This window comes from Symphodus melops (assembly GCF_947650265.1).
Source record: "Symphodus melops genome assembly, chromosome: 16".
Lineage (NCBI taxonomy): Eukaryota > Metazoa > Chordata > Actinopteri > Labriformes > Labridae > Symphodus > Symphodus melops.
Genome location: NC_136706.1, coordinates 22,543,723 through 22,561,532, shown reverse-complemented (window position 1 = coordinate 22,561,532; position 17,810 = coordinate 22,543,723). Strand labels below are relative to the sequence as shown.

The 17,810-nt window shown below is 43.0% G+C and overlaps 2 protein-coding genes across 4 annotated transcripts in view; one reads left to right on the top strand and one right to left on the bottom strand.

Annotated features, from left to right (window-relative positions):
* Positions 1-15,823, bottom strand: part of ptpa (protein phosphatase 2 phosphatase activator) — a 24,818-nt gene extending 8,995 nt beyond the window's left edge. The window contains exons 1-9 of one of the 2 annotated variants that reach the window (XM_079363911.1): positions 15,721-15,821; positions 14,899-14,999; positions 14,369-14,455; positions 14,066-14,191; positions 13,656-13,773; positions 12,853-12,952; positions 12,183-12,307; positions 10,707-10,807; positions 2,002-2,337 (exon numbers count right to left, since the gene is read on the bottom strand). In XM_079363911.1, the coding sequence (XP_079220037.1) occupies positions 2,131-2,337; positions 10,707-10,807; positions 12,183-12,307; positions 12,853-12,952; positions 13,656-13,773; positions 14,066-14,191; positions 14,369-14,455; positions 14,899-14,999; positions 15,721-15,745 (990 nt within the window). In that variant the 5' untranslated portion in view covers positions 15,746-15,821 and the 3' untranslated portion in view covers positions 2,002-2,130. Of the gene's footprint in view, positions 1-2,001; positions 2,338-10,706; positions 10,808-12,182; positions 12,308-12,852; positions 12,953-13,655; positions 13,774-14,065; positions 14,192-14,368; positions 14,456-14,898; positions 15,000-15,720 lie in introns of those variants that run through there. The other variant, XM_079363912.1, reaches the window with a different exon arrangement.
* crata (carnitine O-acetyltransferase a) overlaps positions 1-17,810 on the top strand; it is a 126,524-nt gene that overhangs the window by 99,172 nt on the left and 9,542 nt on the right. Inside the window, exons 1-2 of one of the 2 annotated variants that reach the window (XM_079363908.1) lie at positions 17,011-17,034; positions 17,153-17,227. The exons of the other annotated variant lie outside the window; for it this stretch is intronic. Coding sequence (XP_079220034.1) covers positions 17,201-17,227 — 27 coding nt within the window. The 5' untranslated portion in view covers positions 17,011-17,034; positions 17,153-17,200. Of the gene's footprint in view, positions 1-17,010; positions 17,035-17,152; positions 17,228-17,810 lie in introns of those variants that run through there. 2 annotated transcript variants of the gene reach the window in all.

Below are 17,810 nucleotides of genomic sequence, written 5' to 3'. Positions count from 1 at the left end.
CTCTGCTTTTTCTCGCTCAAGAAGGAACCAATTTAAAAACATATATTTCACATTTCTTCGACACATATGAGCCGGGTGAAGAGAGGAACACAGAGAGAAGGATGTTTCACATTAAAACTGAAATAAAGGCACAGCGTATATGTGTTTATATCCTGTGAGCGGAGCACGGCTACAGACTGAAAGGACGACTGGTAACATCTTCGTGCATGTTATGACACCGCTTCTTTAAGTTGTATTTTCTTCGACGTGTTCTTCTGCGCTCGTTGCTTTTTTTTTTTATATTATGTGTATGTAGATCTACAGGTAACATTAATAAAATGTCAAATGTAAATGTATTTTATTTATACAGCCATTTACAGCAAGTCTAAGAAAAAATAAAATCCAATAAAAATGTTGAATAAAAGTAATAAAATACAGCAAAGTAAAATTAGATAAAAGTGTCACCATGCTGCTGGGTATTAAAAGCCAAACAAAATGGTAAAAAAACTATTTTTTTTGCTTTGTCATCATGTATTTCAAGCGTTTTTTAAAGACTCTTTCATGCAGATGCAGTAGGAGGTTGGATGTGACACGTGTAAATTTACAGATTTGTGTAATTTGTGAATTAAAAAAAAAAACAAGTCGGATTTCTTTGAGAACACGGCGTGGATAGCTTGGGCACGTCACCGCCAACTAGTGTTTCGGAGGTGTAATGGCAGCAGCACACGGGTAGGAACGCCATTAAAATGTTGGTTTGAATAAAAAATCAATGTGAGGTCCACGAACACAGCAGCAGCTCTGTGAAGCTCCTCTTCCTCACTGGAGGTCTTCCAGCCAAACGCTGACATCAGCACGCAAACACGCTCACGGAGATGACGCTAACATGTTCAATGTGAAGCAGATGTGAGGCTTATCATGGCTGCCATCTTGGTTTAGTGTGTTAGCATGCTAAAATCATGAATGCCAAGTAGAGCTGAGACTAATGGGAACTTCACTGGTTTTGCAACCTTTAATCTTTATAATAAAAGGATCAAATCAGTGAGATGATGACGCTCTCTTCCTCTGTGATCAATCAGCCAATCAGAGAGCTGCTCTCTTCCTGTGTGATCATGAAGGAAACCTGCTGTGTTGAAGCTTCTCTGACAACAATGCAGCAGCCAGTATGTCCTCCTTCTAACTTTAGATTCTGCTCCTGAATGCTCTGGATCTGATTGGACCAGAGAAGGTAGGCGGGGCTTTGAAGGCCGTTTTGGACGCCCCTGGGTTTGCCAGATATGAGAGCAGTTATCAGGTGAACAGGTGTTGCAGCGATGGAAGCGGGCAGTGGAACTGCTTCAGATAGAAGTGATTGTACCCGAGCTAAAAAGCCTCTGCATGTTTCTAATAAGTTCCAGCAGCAGAAAGCTGCTCAAACTAGGATCAATGTTGGAGATGAAACATGGAGAGAGGTTAGAACGCAGAAAGCTTTACAGACCCATGCAGAGCTGGCTAAACACTGAAGCTACAGTGTCCACCACATGGTGACCTGTGTGAGAGGAGGGGGGGAGACAGCTCTCTGTGATGATTAGAGTTTATACTGCAGTACACATTTTAAACACTAGGGGCAGAGTGACATCCCGCTCCTTTAAATTAAAGTTAAAACTAAAGTAGGAGCTTGATTAAAATGGTCAGTGATGTCACGGTTATGTCCTGCAGGTTGCAGAGAGTTGAAGCGGGCTGCACACAGATCCTGTTCCTGTTTGAAGATATTCAACGTGCTTGTATTTTATCTTCGTGTCTCCGAATAGACGATCAGCTGGCCATCGTTTTTTTAAAGTCTTTAACAGGTGAGCTCCTCCTGCTCAGGTTGTGCTTCATGATAACTTGTTATGTAGAGATCATGTGACTGGGTTGTTTATCTTTTACTCCAAGACTAACACATCTAGTGTTTGCTTATATGGAGTCTAATGACCTTTACTTTGGACACCGATGAGTTTTATTCATGACACTGACACAGTTCACCTCTTTCATTCATAAAATCAGAGTCATGGACTTTAACCTTTGTGATTTGAATATCTGTATTCTGATTTTAAAAGGGCTCTGTTACTCATGTTCTTCACGCTCAGTTTTTTTTATTAGTACGGGGTCACGTCAGATTAAAGCCCCAACTCTTCATAGATGCTGAAATCCCGCTCGGACTCTTTCCCCATCTAACTTTCCATCAGACTGTTGAACGACTGACAGCGAGAGAACAAAATCCGGCCAACATACCTCAGCCTTGTACATTCTGATCAGACCCTGGTTGACTTTGGACCAGGACGGGACAGCGCTGATGTTCCACAGCTGGTTGGAGTGCTCGGCAAACGGACCCGTCTTCATCTACACAACAAGCACAAAGACACAGAAAGAGAGCGAGGTTAAAGTGGAGCAACCGCCAGACGTTATGTAACACTTGGACATTGAAGAGAAAAAAAAAAAAAAAACCTGCAGAAATTGAGGCTAATGAAAAAGTTCCAAACAGGAAAGTTGGAGCTGGATGTGTATTCTTATAATTTAGAGGAGGACTACATGTTCATCACTACACAGTGTGAAGGAGATCTGGGTGCTCATTTTACACATAAAGTTTGAATCAAGCTGCTGCTCCCGCCTCAAATAAAAACCACTAAAAGCTCTAAAAAGCGATTTTGTCGCTGACCGGCTCAGATCGTTCCCGAGTGTGTGACAACGTTACAGAGCGGGGGGGAGACAGAGAGACAGAGAGAGAGAGAGAGAGAGAGAGAGAGAGAGAGAGAGACAGAGACAGAGAGAGAGAGAGAGAGAGAGAGACAGAGAGAGAGACAGAGAGAGAGACAGAGAGAGAGAGAGAGAGAGAGAGAGAGACAGAGAGAGAGAGAGACAGAGAGAGAGACAGAGAGAGAGAGAGAGAGAGAGAGAGAGACAGAGAGAGAGAGAGAGAGAGAGACAGAGAGAGAGAGAGAGAGAGAGAGAGAGAGAGACAGAGAGAGAGAGAGACAGAGAGAGAGACAGAGAGAGAGAGAGAGAGAGAGAGAGAGAGAGACAGAGAGAGAGAGAGAGAGAGAGAGAGAGAGAGAGGTCTTTAACCAGGAACAGCTGCTGGAAAAGCCACCAGACTCCATTCATAAAAACACTCATTTTGCTGCTCAGAATAAACAAGATTTGCTGCTTCATTTGTTATTTTACCTTTTTTTATTAATGTTATGTAAATATTAGCTTGGATCCAGAGAGCTGTAGTAAATCCAGCCTCACATCCAAACAGGAAGCAGCAACAACAACAGCCAGCTTTTCAAATTAAATCTTTTAAACTGAAATGCAAGAGTTTTAATTTCTTATTATATAGACTGGTGTAGTTTTGAGTCCTAAAACCAGGAAGTGAGTTAGCATTTTAGCGCCGTGGTTCTAACCTCTAAAAGTCAATGTGGATTTTTAATGCGTTTGTGTTGAAATAAGGAAATAAGGTCTGTGGTTAACACAAGCTGAAGAGATGTTGACGTTTCGTTAGACGAGATAAACTACGTTAGTTAAGACCCCACGTGTGAATTTTAAAGTTTTTACGCGAACTTTAAACGGTGGTTGCTAATTAGTAGCTAACTGAAACTACAGTGGTTGTCATGGAGACATTAAACGTCATCACGTTGTGAACTCTCTCCCTAATCCTCCTTACAGCCTCTAGTCATGTTTTTCAGAGCTCTTGTAAATATTAGGTTAATAAACAACTTATTAAGCTAACGTTTCATTAGCTTTCATTAGATCGATGAAGCATAACGTTCGTGACGTCATTATAAATCGGCCACGGTGTAGTTAGCTTGTAGCATGACGTTAGCTTTTTACTTCTCTGTGCTGCATTAACTCTTCAAACTTCATATAAATGATGATTATCTGTAAAGATTATCCCGCTAAACAAAACAGCAACGCGTCAGAAACGTGTGTTTGACACAGAGATTATTTTCTGCAATGATCCAAAATCCAATGCAAAAAATCCCGTAGACAAATTTTCGTAGGAACCACCGGCGCCATTTTTTCGGGTTGGTCTACAAAAATACGTCATTACTGTAACAGTCTATAGAAGGCGCAGTTTCATCTCCTCTGAACGTCGTCATGGAGATGGCGTGTGGCCGCCCCATCTTTCTTGATCGGCGCCTTCACTCTGATATCCGATCAGTAAATTCCTTAAATATCGGACATGAGAGCGTCAGGGCATCGGGTCGCTAGATAATCGAGATTAAACGCTGCGTTGCTCTCGTGTTCACAGGTTTTGTCACGTGTTGTAAAGAGCAAGACGTCAAAAACATTCGTTCATTATTTTAATTTTCTTCACCATCCATCCTTTATCTGTGCCGCTTTCTCCAGGAGTAGAGTCCAGCTGTCACTGAGGAGGCGGGGCTACACACCAGCCAATCACAGCTCTCACATACAGAGACAACCAGCCACACCCACATTCACACCAGCGTGTGTTTGGACTGAGAGAGGCCACGCCATGCCGACTCCTGTCAGACAGGGATTCAAACCAGCAACCTCCTCGCTGTGAGGGGACAGAGAGAACTGCTGACTTCACGTCTTATCGTGTTTCACATTTGCGATCTTTGTAACATTTAAAATAATCTCACTTGATCTAATCAAACTTAAATCCTGTTTTAGTGAAACTCCTGTTTTTCTGTCTCAGATGGCTGAACGGTTTTCCCTCGCCACTGTAACTTTGCTAAACGCGCTGACAGCACCATAACGAACCACTCGGTGACTTTCAGCAGACAGACTCTGAACGGCTCCTCTGCCCGAGAAAGCTTCGCTTCACCGCTGCAGGAATTCACATATCGGGGAAACCCCAAACACTCAGTAACTATTTGTTTAAATATCTAGAAAACAAAGACAAACTTGAATTTCCCTTTGAGTCCCAAACATCATTCTTCATTTCCATCAAACCTCATGAATGCTCACCAAGTTTATAAATCACAGATTAACTCTGCAACATGAGGTATAAGTGTTTGTGACGGGGAAGCTGTGATTGGTCTGAGATTCAATCAGCTCGTCTGCAGGCTGGAAAAGTGGTTTTCTCTGCTGATGAAGCTTCGGTCGGCCTGAGCTGAGTCACTCAGAAAGGAATCCAACGATGATGACCCATATTCATGGCAGGAGAAAAACCAAACATGTCTGCACAAAGAGTGAGAGTTTTTGGAAAATGGTGAGCTCATTCATCTGCAGGGAAGTTTGACAGAAGAAATGGGTCACCAGGAGAAGCTGCGTCTCTGAAACACAGAACAAAGCTTCGACCTCCATCTTTGGTTCGATGCTTGTTTTGAGCACGCACAGGGAGCAGAGCGCGGCGATGGAGGAAGTGAACAGTTAGCAAGTCTTCAGCTGGAACAGACTCTACTGTGTTTAAAAGCAGAGGCGGATCCTCCATCTTCCAGTCTGTCCCTGAACCTGCTGCAGGACAGAGGACATGTGACCGAAAGGGCCGTCAAAGATGCTCCGACCTCGGAGGGGTTGAATATATGTGGAGGCGTGTCTCCTCGCTCGTTCGTGTCCAATGAAAGGCCGGGGTCCCGAGATGGTGAAATATTTCATTGAAAGTTAAACGGTGCGCTGACTTCAGCTGTTTTCACATCGACACTCCTGAACATATCCAGATCACTTCAGGACTCTCCTCACAGCGGGAGACTATCCCTGTCAGACAAGGGGGGGGGGGGGGATTCCTCATGTGAGACGTGATGTCAAATAACGAGACGAAGCAGCAGACTCCTCTATACCACGCTGTAATGACAATATTTACATCTATATCAATGCTTCAACAGAGCGGAGGAGAACAGGAAACATGGTGACGAGGTTTAATAACGTGCACAGAGATGGTATCGATGCAGCGTGCAGCAGTCTCCCCTCTCCCCATTGGCTGCAGCTGAATTCTCCTGACTCCATCCTGACAGAATGCGACTGCAGGAGGAGCCGCGTGCAGCTCCTCCTGGAAATATCAGGAGTTTTACACATGCAGAAATCTCCTTAAAAAAACGGAATGTGACTGGAGTCAGTGCATCGACCTCCACGACCTCCGTGCACCATCATGCTTCCTGTTCTTCTTCACTCTTTGGAGCAGATTGTGATTCTGTTCAAACATATAAGACACATGTTCTCTGCATCGTGGAGAGGACTCTGCTGCTTTCCACGTCTTATTTGAGGAGACCCCGCCCCCTGCTCCGCCCCCCCGCGGTCTGACAGGGAGCGTCTCAGGTCAGCCGGGTCAGGAGAATGAAATGAACGAGATGTGTTCAGATGTTTAAACGGCAGGGAGACACTGAGGAGGCTCACTGTATCTACGGTGCGCCTGAAGGGACAAAACAGCATGAGATGAATCCCGGTTAGAAGTTAGTGATTAATTCTCGGCCTTGATTAATCATGGTGGGACAGTAAATGCCGACGGCCCAATAAAATACTGATTTATACGAGCCGTTGATGTTACTGCGCTTATTTAAAATTCAATCAAAGAATCCGGAGCAAGAAGAATCAATGTGAGTGTAAACGATAAGAAAGACAACAACAGCCCGGCCGTGTTTGTGTCTTATGACTCTGAACACTTTGCTTTAAGCTAAATCATCGTTGTTGTAAAAAAAAGGCCCACACAGAACAAAAGGACGAGTGTTCTCCAGCAGTAATGAATCAACAGCGAGTGTGTTTGCTGACACACAGACGGCCAAAAAAGTGAGACGAACAAAAGACAAGCGAGAGTCGGCGAGAAGACAAAAACAAATGTAGAAATTCATAAATGTATGAATGAATCGAGGCCTGTCGACTCCTTTTCCCACCATTTTCTCCCAAGAGGCAGAAGAACCCAAACCCAGACCCCCGGGGGCATCAATCCCAACAACCCCCTCCTTTTTCCATCCCCCTCCCGTCCCCGTCCTCCCCCCCCTCACACGCTGCCTCAGACACTTTCCAGGGCCTCGCATGAGAACACATGGGGGAAGGGCGTGGAGGGAGGGAGGGAGGGGGGGGGGGGGGAGGAAAGGAGGGAGGAGACAGCCCGTATTCCCTGGAGGAAGGAGTGATTCACAGCAGCATGTGGGGAAGGAAGTGACTCATGTTCGGGACCGAGCGCACACACACACACACACACACACACACACACACACACACATGTGCACACACTCACACTGGAGCCCTGTGTGTGGATTAAAAAACAGGACTTTAAGTATCCACATGTGTGTGAACAGGAGGGAAATAGTTCAGCGTACATACGGAGGAGTGTTGCATGCTAACGGGCCGGTCCGAGCAGCAGTAAACAAAAGAGGAACAACAAGCCTGAAGGAAAAGAAAGAAAAAAAGAAAAAGTGTTGGATCCAAGAGAGGGGAAGAAAGCCTCAGTGAGCGTTGTCATGTTTATTCTGCATCATCTACGCAGGAAGAATAACATGTTTTTATCATCAGTTTAACCACCGTTTAGCCTGACTTCAGCGCTAACGTCTATTAGCAAAGAAGTATCAAAAAGATTTTTTTTCCTGGTGACTGATACGAAGGGTTAATGCAAACAGAGGGCAACAAAAACAAAACAAAGAAAAGCTGTTGTTTTCTGTCGCGTGTGTGTGTGTGTGTGTGTGTGTGTACGGGTTGCTGGGTAACAACAAGAGGGGAGGGGCCGGGCTCTTTCTAGACTTCCATCTGCAAAAAGAAACACGCTTGACTTTTAAATATTAGGAGAAAAATGCAGATTGAAACTTTTGGTGATGATTGATGGTTTCTGTAGAGGAGAGAGTTCAGTGTCACATTAGTTTATCTTTTTATATTTATCAGTTGTCGTTAGGACGTTCAAAGTTTCACTTATGTACTTTTATAATAATACAGATGAGACACATTTTCATGAGGGGGTTTAAAAGGTTCAAAAAGGAGCAAACATGATTTGCAGAAATCTCCTGAAATACTTGGATAGACGAGAGGGAGGAGCTGTTTGAGTGAACGCCACCCGGAGTTTCTCCTGACAGACCCCTCGTATCGTTTCAGTCAGAGTGAGCCGATGTGAGAACGCAGCCGGATATTCTCCGGAAAATTCCCCCGCGAGCCAACAGGAGAGGGGAGTGAGGTTTACATCCTGTGACTGCGTCTGCACGCCATCTCCGTGCTCTGATCAAACCGCTTCCTGTTCTCCAGTATGATCTTCTCCACTCCGCACTTCACACTGTGATTCATTGTTGTACTGAATGAACTCCATGGTGACGCAGATTATCATTAGAAATATAATTTAATCGGGGGCGCTGGTGCGCGTGTCCCCATGTATTGAGGCTACCGTCCTCACGCCGGCGGCCCGGGTTCGCGTCCGGCCTGTGGCCCATTTCCCGCATGCCTCTCCCCACTCTCTCTCCCTGATTTCCGTCTCTGTCCACTTTCCTCCCTCTATAATAAAGGCAAAATGCCAAAATAAATCTTAAAAAAAAGAAATATAAATTTAATTTATAGCATGCATCCATTTTTAATGAATAAACTTCATTTTTTGTCTCTTGTGTAGAATATGTTCATTCCACCTCAGTAAGTTATTAAACTGCATGTTTGTAGTTACAACGTTTCAGGAGGCGGGGCTCTGTCCGCACCATCAGAGGGAGTTCATTGGCTCTGGTCGGTGTGGTGGGAACAGCTACGTTGATACTGCTCGGGGTAAACGATACGTGTTATTCATAATTGAGCGTGGCGCTGAGCTGGACAGGTGGGCGTAACGCGTAACGGTTTGTTTAGAGGTTTAAAACCCGCCTCAGCTCCAGCTCCTGACTGAAAGTTCGGCTGAGACTGCATTTCCAACATGGCGGCTGCTGCCGATGAGCCTCCAGCGCCCCCTGCAGGATCAGACGGGTGACGTCACTCAGGCTTCAAACTTTAATATTTACAGTCTATAGACAAACATCAGACTGCCCCCGCCTGCTGGGAGAACCAACAACTAATAATCAGTTTGGTGTAAAAGTGCGACTTTTTCGGTCAGACAGCTGCAGACGCCGTTTTTGTTGCAGCTCGTTCTCTACGTGTCGCAGCCTTTAGAGAACACAAACATGAAAACTAACAGGTTCATTCAAACACAGCAGCTGTAACTCAAATGATTGAGCTTGATTTGATTGCTTTCACTTTCTGGACAAACACTGAGTCATTGTCCTCACTTACAACTGTCCAACTTGATTCATGTGTTGATTTGAGCGACGCGTGACGCTCTCTCTCTCCGAGAGTCTGACACTACACTGATGACTCATGTTGGAGGAAAACGTCCGGAAGCAGGAGGCAGTAAATATTCTGTTCATCGACTTATTGATCAGACAGTGACTGTAATATTCAGCCACCAAAACAATACCTTTCTTTCACTGAGGAGGAGGAGGCCCGTCTTCCCTTCTGGACTCACCAGCAGCATCCTCTCATGCCCGTGAGGAGAAGGAAGAGGTCAGACAGAGGGAGGAGGAGGAGGAGGAGAGAAAGAGGACAGGAGGTGGTGCCTCTGAGTGGGATGGAGGAAAAGGATGTTGCTGCTCCACCAACGCCCTCCTCTGCTTCCCTCCCCTCCTTTTCCTCCAAACCCAGAAAACAAAGCGAACAGTTCCTGCTCTGGCACGGCACCAACACAATCCATCTGCCTTCTCCGTCTTCCCTTTCCTGGACCAAACCACATTCAGCTGTGGTCCAATTTCATCCAACAAATAAATAAGGACTAAATCTGTACATAATCACAACCAAGTTCTGCTTATACGTGCCTTAATTAAGCATTTTATTTGTTTTAAACAAAAAGTCTAACTAAAGTCTACAGTCAGAGGAACGAGTCCCCAATAAGTGCTCATTTAAATCATTTAAAAGAGGTAGTTCTACGTACATCCGGTCTGTGTGAAGGGCAGAACAAACAAAGGAGACTCAGCCCGCACTAAATACATCACCTGAAGAAGACTTCAGGTCGAGACGTCGTGATTCTGAGGATTTTAAACTTTTTTTTTTTTTTTTACGACATGTGAGCGAGTGTTTGGGTCGATCTTCTTCCTCAGTTTAAACACATCAGAACACGGGGGGTTACGTCCAGTAGGGGGCAGCACTGTGTGCGTTCACTTTATCGTAGACTGTCAATTAAAATGTTTGTGGACGCGGTGACGTCACTAATTGTTCACTAGTACTTTGAAGCCTTAAGATGCTTAAATCATTATCAGGTAACCAAAAGTTAAAGTGTGGCTTCACTTGAAGGCCATGATCAGCCTCCATGGATAGTCAGTAAATTTATGTTCTCCTTGTTTCTGTTAGTTAGTAAGTGATGATTAGTTAGCAATAAAAAAAGACTGATTAATTCTTCAGCTTATATTCGTCTAAAAAATAATTTGTTTTCCTGTTCTAAAGTGCTGCTCCTTATTCCACCCCTGTCCACCAGAGGGCAGTGCAGCACATCTTATCTCTATTGCAAACTGTCAAATCAAAACACGAGAAGAAGAAACCAACTCGTTTGTGTCACATGTGGAAGCAGCGCGTTTAGAAAACACGAGCCAGACTCTGGTGTTCACTCGGTCTTCATCCCTAAAGGTCTCTGAGCACTCTGGTCTCGGGTCTGGGTCTGTGTCGGTCTCGACTACAACATTAGCATCATGTGGAATAAGATTATCACAGTACCGTAGCATGTGATGAAATTCAGCTTGAAGTAATTTAACGCCGTTTAAAGTGATTGAACAGTTTTAGAGAGTCCCTCACTCCTCTGAACTCTTAATTTAATGTAGTATGTTGAACATTAAACATTTGCCCACCTCGTTGATAAACTTGATGCAGTCCAGAAACATGTAGTCCTGGTGATGCTCGTTCACCACCCTCTCGTCTATAAAGTGCCGCGGCTCCACCGTGGGATGATCTGCAGACAGGAACAAAGCTGTAAGTGCACATGTTGGCCACCAGATGTCGCCGTTCACCTTCACATCAACCAGGCAGCGATGTGTTTGACGCAGAGCTCCAGTCACTTCTCTCTCCTTTGATACCGTAACAACAAACTCGTCCATAAAAACCTGCAGTTTATTTTTATTTTTTTTAATCTGACTTGTTGCGGCTGATGTTCAACATAAAAGCCAAGAGCTCTCCTTTTAAATCCATCTGCTGGTCACACTGCGAGGCAATCTGACCCGTGAGCTATAAATAATGAAGAGTTTATGTTGATGCAGATCATTGTGTAACCATGGCAACAGACACGCGTCACCACGAGGGCACTGCTCGGGGGAGCCAGCAAGGATCTGCTTTTTTTTTTTTTTCTTCTTCCCTGTCCTTTGATGAAAACTTTTCATTTCTTTATTTGAGGTGGAAGTTCACAACAGTTTGAAGGAAAATATCACAGTTTCTCCTTTTTCAACCAAAGTTTGATCGTTGTCCTTTAAGATTGACTGCAGCTCTGTATTTATCGTCCACATGTTCATTATTTTTGATTGAATTAGTAGATCCTTGAATCCAAACTGACTTACATAAAGTGATTTAGAAGTCAAAGGGTTTCCTGTATCAGTATGTTTAATGATGTGAAGAATATTAAGCTGAAGCTTCTACCTAAACCTTTTTTTTTTACAATATGTTATTCATCTTTATGTTTTGCATTAAATGACAAAGAATTGAGTTAGCATATTTACATGTTGCGTGGACTGAGAGAGTTCATGTTACCGTTTTACACGGCTGCTTTTGAATTCATGATCAGACGCAAGATCACGGCCTGCTGTCACTTTTCTGTTCAGTCCGAATCGCTGATAACTGATAAAACATCCAGCTCTCCGACGAGCAGCAGAAAGTAGCGTCCCGGCGTTCTTCAGTCTGGAGTTGGAGCTTTGACCCGCTGGGAGAAGACTCTGGGTCCCTCAGAGCTCAAACATTCATGTGTGCCGACGTCCATCCATGTTCTCACGAGCAGGTAATGAAGGGTGTGCAGAGGAGCCGTGCAACATGCCAACACGTCACCGCTGCAGGACGGTGTTTTTAAGTGTTTAACTGTTACATGTTTACTACGATCTCGACTTGTTTATTTTGTTATTCTCTGATAACTGCAGCGCAGAGTGAGAGACATTTCTCTTTAAAGACAGTGAAGCATTTCTGATCTCTTCTGTGATTTATAAAGTCTACGTGTTTTTAAGTGGAGAGAAAATGTTCCTAAAAACTGAAATACAGAACTACAACAAGCAACACCTCTTAAATTAAACAGGAAAAACATCTTCAGGATATCGAGACACGAGCATCCACGTGCTCCGGAGTCTTACCTACAAACTGGGAGCTTCCCCAGATAAACGGCAGAAACTGGAAGTCGTCCAGTCCCCACACACCTTGACTTCCAGCAGGTTCCATCCTGTAGGTCCTCTGCAGCTTCCTCATCACTGACAGATATCTGTGGACACAAACACAGCTCTTTGAATAACTTACAACAATCCATCCTGTTTGTTAGCCTCAGAAATAAACTGACTTATAAAGACAGTTTGAGTTCTTAAAACGTGTCTCTTATGTGTGAAGACATCGACACTGTAACAGACCGATTGATCTTACAGGACCAATAAATCCAAACGGTTAAAGGAAGGATATGTGATTTTTTTTTTGATCCCGTAGATGTCGCCTTCGAGCTCCAGCATGAAACCAAAACAAACTTTTGGATTGTTATGCTAGCAGGCTAATGTTAGTGCTCTGTAATTAGCTCGTAGCTTCACATAGCATGTAAATAAAAACAAAATGACCATGATCTAAAAATGCAAACGTAAAATTTCTAGATGAGTTTCCTCATTCATTAAACAACGGAGCGCTTCACTCTGCAGGAGAGGAACATTCGAGACACTTTCTTCATTCATTTTGCATCGTGACTGACATGTCATGACATCTGTTAGAAAGATCCTCTTTGCTGCTGGTGACACATGAAGCACAACCTGAGCAGGAGGAGCTCACCTGTTAAAGACTTTAAAAACGATGGCCAGCTGATCGTCTATTCGGAGAGCTCCCACCTTACAGAGGCAGCAGAGGAACGCAGCGAAGGCAGCTTCATGACCTGAGGAGATAAAATACAAGCAAATATCTTCAAACAGGAACAGGATCTGTGTGCAGCCCGCTTCAACTCTCTGCAACCTGCAGGACATAACCGTGACATCACTGACCATTTTAATCAAGCTCCTACTTTAGTTTTAACTTTAATTTAAAGGAGCAGTATGTCACTCTGCCCCCTAGTGTTTAAAATGAGTACTGCAGTATAAACTGTAATCATCACAGAGAGCTGTCTGGCTCCGCCCCCTCTTCTCACACAGCTCTGCATGTGGTGGACACTGTAGCTTCAGTGTTTAGCCAGCTCAGCATGTGGTGGACACTGTAGCTTCAGTGTTTAGCCAGCTCTGCATGTGGTGGACACTGTAGCTTCAGTGTTTAGCCAGCTCTGCATGGGTCTGTAAAGCTTTCTGCGTTCTAACCTCTCTCCATGTTTCATCTCCAACATTGATCCTAGTTTGAGCAGCTTTCTGCTGCTGGAGCTTATTAGAAACATGCAGAGGCTTTTTAGCTCGGGTACAATCACTTCTATCTGAAGCAGTTCCACTGCCCGCTTCCATCGCTGCAACACCTGTTCACCTGATAACTGCTCTCATATCTGGCAAACCCAGGGGCGTCCAAAACGGCCTTCAAAGCCCCGCCTACCTTCTCTGGTCCAATCAAATCCAGAGCATTCAGGAGCAGAGCTATCAAAGCGACAGTAGAGCGGTTACCTGTCCCATAGTCTATCCTGGTGGAGTTCCCCACAGACTCCTTCAGGTAGACGGCGATCTCTGGAGCTGCAGCAGATTTCTCTGCAGGGAGGAGTGCTGACACCAGGGCCTCTGCTTCCTGCGCGCACACACACACACACACACGTTTTACGTTACATCGAAAAGTCTTCATTAAACAGCTGTGTGATTGTGATCGCACTGATCACAACTTTTTCTTATGATGTGATGACCTGAGACATTTCTTTGTTAAAATCATTTTTATTTTCACTACAGCTTTGTCCAACATCAACACCAATAATTAATTTAATCCATGTGAATCACACTTCTGAAAACCGCTTCAGTGTTTTCCTCTGCTTGAGTGCGAGTGTGTGTGTGTGTGTGTGTGTGTGTGTGTGTGTGTGCGTGCTGACCTGGTCCAGCTTGGCGTACCAGCTTCTGTAGGCCTTGTTCCCAAAGCGTGACGGCTGGTCGACAGGAGGCGTCTCGTCTATCCATCGATCCAGAGTCTCCAGAAGATCGAGTAACTTTTCTACCGTCTGTAAAACATCGAGACAACGGAGACATTTAATGTCATTACTTTTGTGTCAATTTCAAAGTTTACAATCCTAATAGATGGTAAATTGTTCATCCAGCATTGGAGTCTTAATTAACCACCAGACGGAGGATTCTCGGACCTCCTCGCCATGAGAGGAGAGAGATAACCGCTGACCTACCTCTGACACTTTATATTCACAGGTGAGCTTCTTCCCCTTCACTCCTTCATTCAGAGTCAGAATGAAGCCCATGTAGTCAGCATACGCCTGCAAGAAGGACACGTATGTTTCAAGTGTGTTTAGAAAGAACTACATGGCTCCTTTTTAGAGATCTACAGACTTATTTACACAACACGTCTGTCAGTCACCGCCTGAGCCTGTTTGTTGATTTGACTTCTCATCTTTCTTCATGTTTTCTGATTCTCTGCTCGACTTGTTTTCATCCTGGCTGGTGACTGTCAGCTCTGTTGTTGTCCTGACTTTTCTATGTCTGTCTAAGCATTCTGTAAACGTCTGTTTTTAAAGGTGCTGCATAAATAACCCGTCACACTTGAACAGAATTCCCCCGAGGTCTCTCTTGTATGTTTTTCTTGAAATCTAGCCGAGATACTGACTTTTATTTATTACGACGTGCTTTGTCAAACTGAGTCACTGCTGTTAGTAAATGTTGTCGTTGTGTTGAGTGTGAAGAGTCAGAAGCAGCCACCTACCTGAGATCTCTTCCACTTGCCCATGTCAGGCACCATGCTGATTTCTTTCTTGGGGATCATGAAGGCTGCGTCCTCGGCTGCTTCATCCTCAGGAGCAGATCCTACAGAAGACACATCAATCTTAATATCAATGCAAGCTCATTATGTAAAAACCCTAAGGAGATATTTCTAGAGGAGATATAGTTTGTTGTTTTTTTGACAACTGACTGAATCATCTGTAAAGTTTTTTAAATACAAAGCAGCAGCATTAAATGCTTTTTACAAGCCGTGGATGTTTGCCTAGAAACTAAAAACAATGGAAAAGAGGACACAGTACTTTAATAACTTGATCCAAACATCCATCTGTCTCTGGAGCATCACTTTGGATTAATTCTTCCATAACAGATTAAAAGCGTAAATTAATCCTCTGACTATAAACAGGAGTGACTGTTTGTGTAAATATAAATCATGGATGCAGCTGTGCAGACTGTCCTGCACATCTTCAACACGGAGACAAATCAACAAAACAAACAGAGGAGGGATTTTAAAGCATTTCACGACATCTGCTGAAAACAACAGAGTGCATGTTAAAGTGTCCATGCAGGTGAACAAACAAGCCCTGCTAAAGCATCTGAAGTGATGCAACATGATAAACATGGTTAGCTTCAGCAGCAGGGCTGCAGCTGGTTTCCTGACTGACAAACACACACACACACACACACACACACACATTAAGTCGGAACATTTCTCCTATTACTGCGAGCTGCTTTTAAAAGACAAGATTTAGAAAAAGTGACACAGAACAGAAGTTGTTGAGCAGAAAACATCCAACTGTGTTTTTACCTGACTGCTGCTCTGTTTCCGCCATGTTTCCGGCTGACACTCTTCTTCGCGGGTTTTTTTTAAAACCACATTTCGATCCTCCGTGACTCCTTACTGCCACCTGCTGTCTGAAAAGTAAAAATACAGCTGTCACCTTGTTATTAGGAAATACTATATTAGTTTAATACGACCTGTCAGACTCCAGGCAAAGTCATTTTCATAAAACAAAAATGATATGTTTGTGCATATAAGAAACACACATTTCTTGTATGCAGCATAATACACATAATAAGTAAATGTTACATGTAAGTTCAAGCAGATACATACATGTGTGTAAAGTTAACATGCAAACAGAAAAGCACTGCATACTGTCAACCGTATGTACTGCTTACAGTGTGGTGTTTCTTGAAAACAGTCTGTCGCTTGTACATTTGAAACAGCGTTCATAAAATTGTCTTGAAAACTTTTTTTAAAATGTGTCTTCTGAAAGGTAAATGTGTTCTGCCACATGTAAATGTGTTTTTTTGTAATTGTGCTTCATAAAATATAAAAAAGTTTTCCAAAATGTAAATGTGTCTCTAGCTTTGAACATATGTTTCACACATTGTTTTTGCTTTGCACTTCCCAGCCACTGTAGTTACCTGTATTTAACAGTTTATTATTTACAGTCTATGGTAATACCTCTAAAAAAAGAAAGAATCACCTTATCTATTATTACTACTACAAGCTACTAATTTTGATACAAACTCTTGTCTAATGTTTTTTCCCTTCTTTGTTTCTTTCTGCATTGATATTAATTGGAGTTTTTGTTATTTATTGATTTATTTTTTCTCTCCTGCTTTTGTTTCAGTTTGTTTGTTTGATTTTCCATTTGTTTTTAACTCTTTCTTGATTAGTATTTGACTCGAACAGATACCTTGTAATCATTAAGATTATCTCACAAATAAAATTAAAATAAATGAAAATGTTTCCCGAAATGTAAATGTGTACGGAGCCCCTCTGGTGACATCGGTGAAAATTGTATAATTCATGGCCACGAAATAGTAATTTGTGGCCTCAAATTGGTAATTCATGGACTCAAATTATAACATTTTCACCGATGTCACCAGAGATATGTCTGAAACTTCGTAAACGTTTTTTCAAACGTTGTTTTTGTTTTGCACTTCCCAGCCACCGTAGTTACCTGTATAAATGTAACAGTTTATTTTTTACAGTCTATGCAAATATCTTTAAGAAAAAGGTGGAGAAACACTTGATGAACTGATTAACTTTCACCTCTCTCTGTATGACAGCTGAGTGTCTTTAACGTGTTTATTGTCCTGCAGCTGATCTCAGGTCTGTTTAAAGTCTATGGTTTAAACCAGCAGAGACAGTCAGAGACAGTCTCAGCCCGTCTGTGTCTGCCGTGCTGTCAAACTGTGAGCCTGAATCTTACATCTGACCGTTTGTGCAGTTTGTGTGTGCAGGTAGACTTTGAGCTGTGTGTTCATGTGAAGACAGAATGTGGAGCATTTACAGCAGAACTATGGTGAGTAACGAACCTCTTTTATTGATTTATTTTTTGGACACATACGCTTGTTTTTAAACGGCTCGCTAACATCCAACTGGAGCTTTAAGGAGATAAAAGTCATCTCACTGTTGACTTTACTTCAACTGTTTGTCGTTTCTGAAGCTCGTTCGCTGCGTGTTGTTGACGAATGCTAGCGGCTAGCCAAGGAAGCTAACTTAGCTGCTCGTGCATAGACATAGTATATGTGCGCGTGAAGCAGCCTCGCGAGCGAGCCGTTAACAACAGTTATAGTTCACTTAAGTGTGTCAAAGGTGATCACGTGCTTTATGAAGGTTAAATATAAAAAATAAAAGACACAATAACACCTGACATATGTAGCCTAATGTACACTTTCATAACGTTTAGTTAAAAAAATAAAATTAATTATTATTTATTATGATTTAAGAGATAACGCAAGGTTAACTTTATGTTAGTTTTTTTAAACGCAACTTTATTTAAACAGTAGAAATACAAAACAAACATTAATTGTTGATAATAACACACAAGTAAAACGTTAATAACAAGGGAAAGGGGAACATAATGTAAACAAGCTAATAGTGGA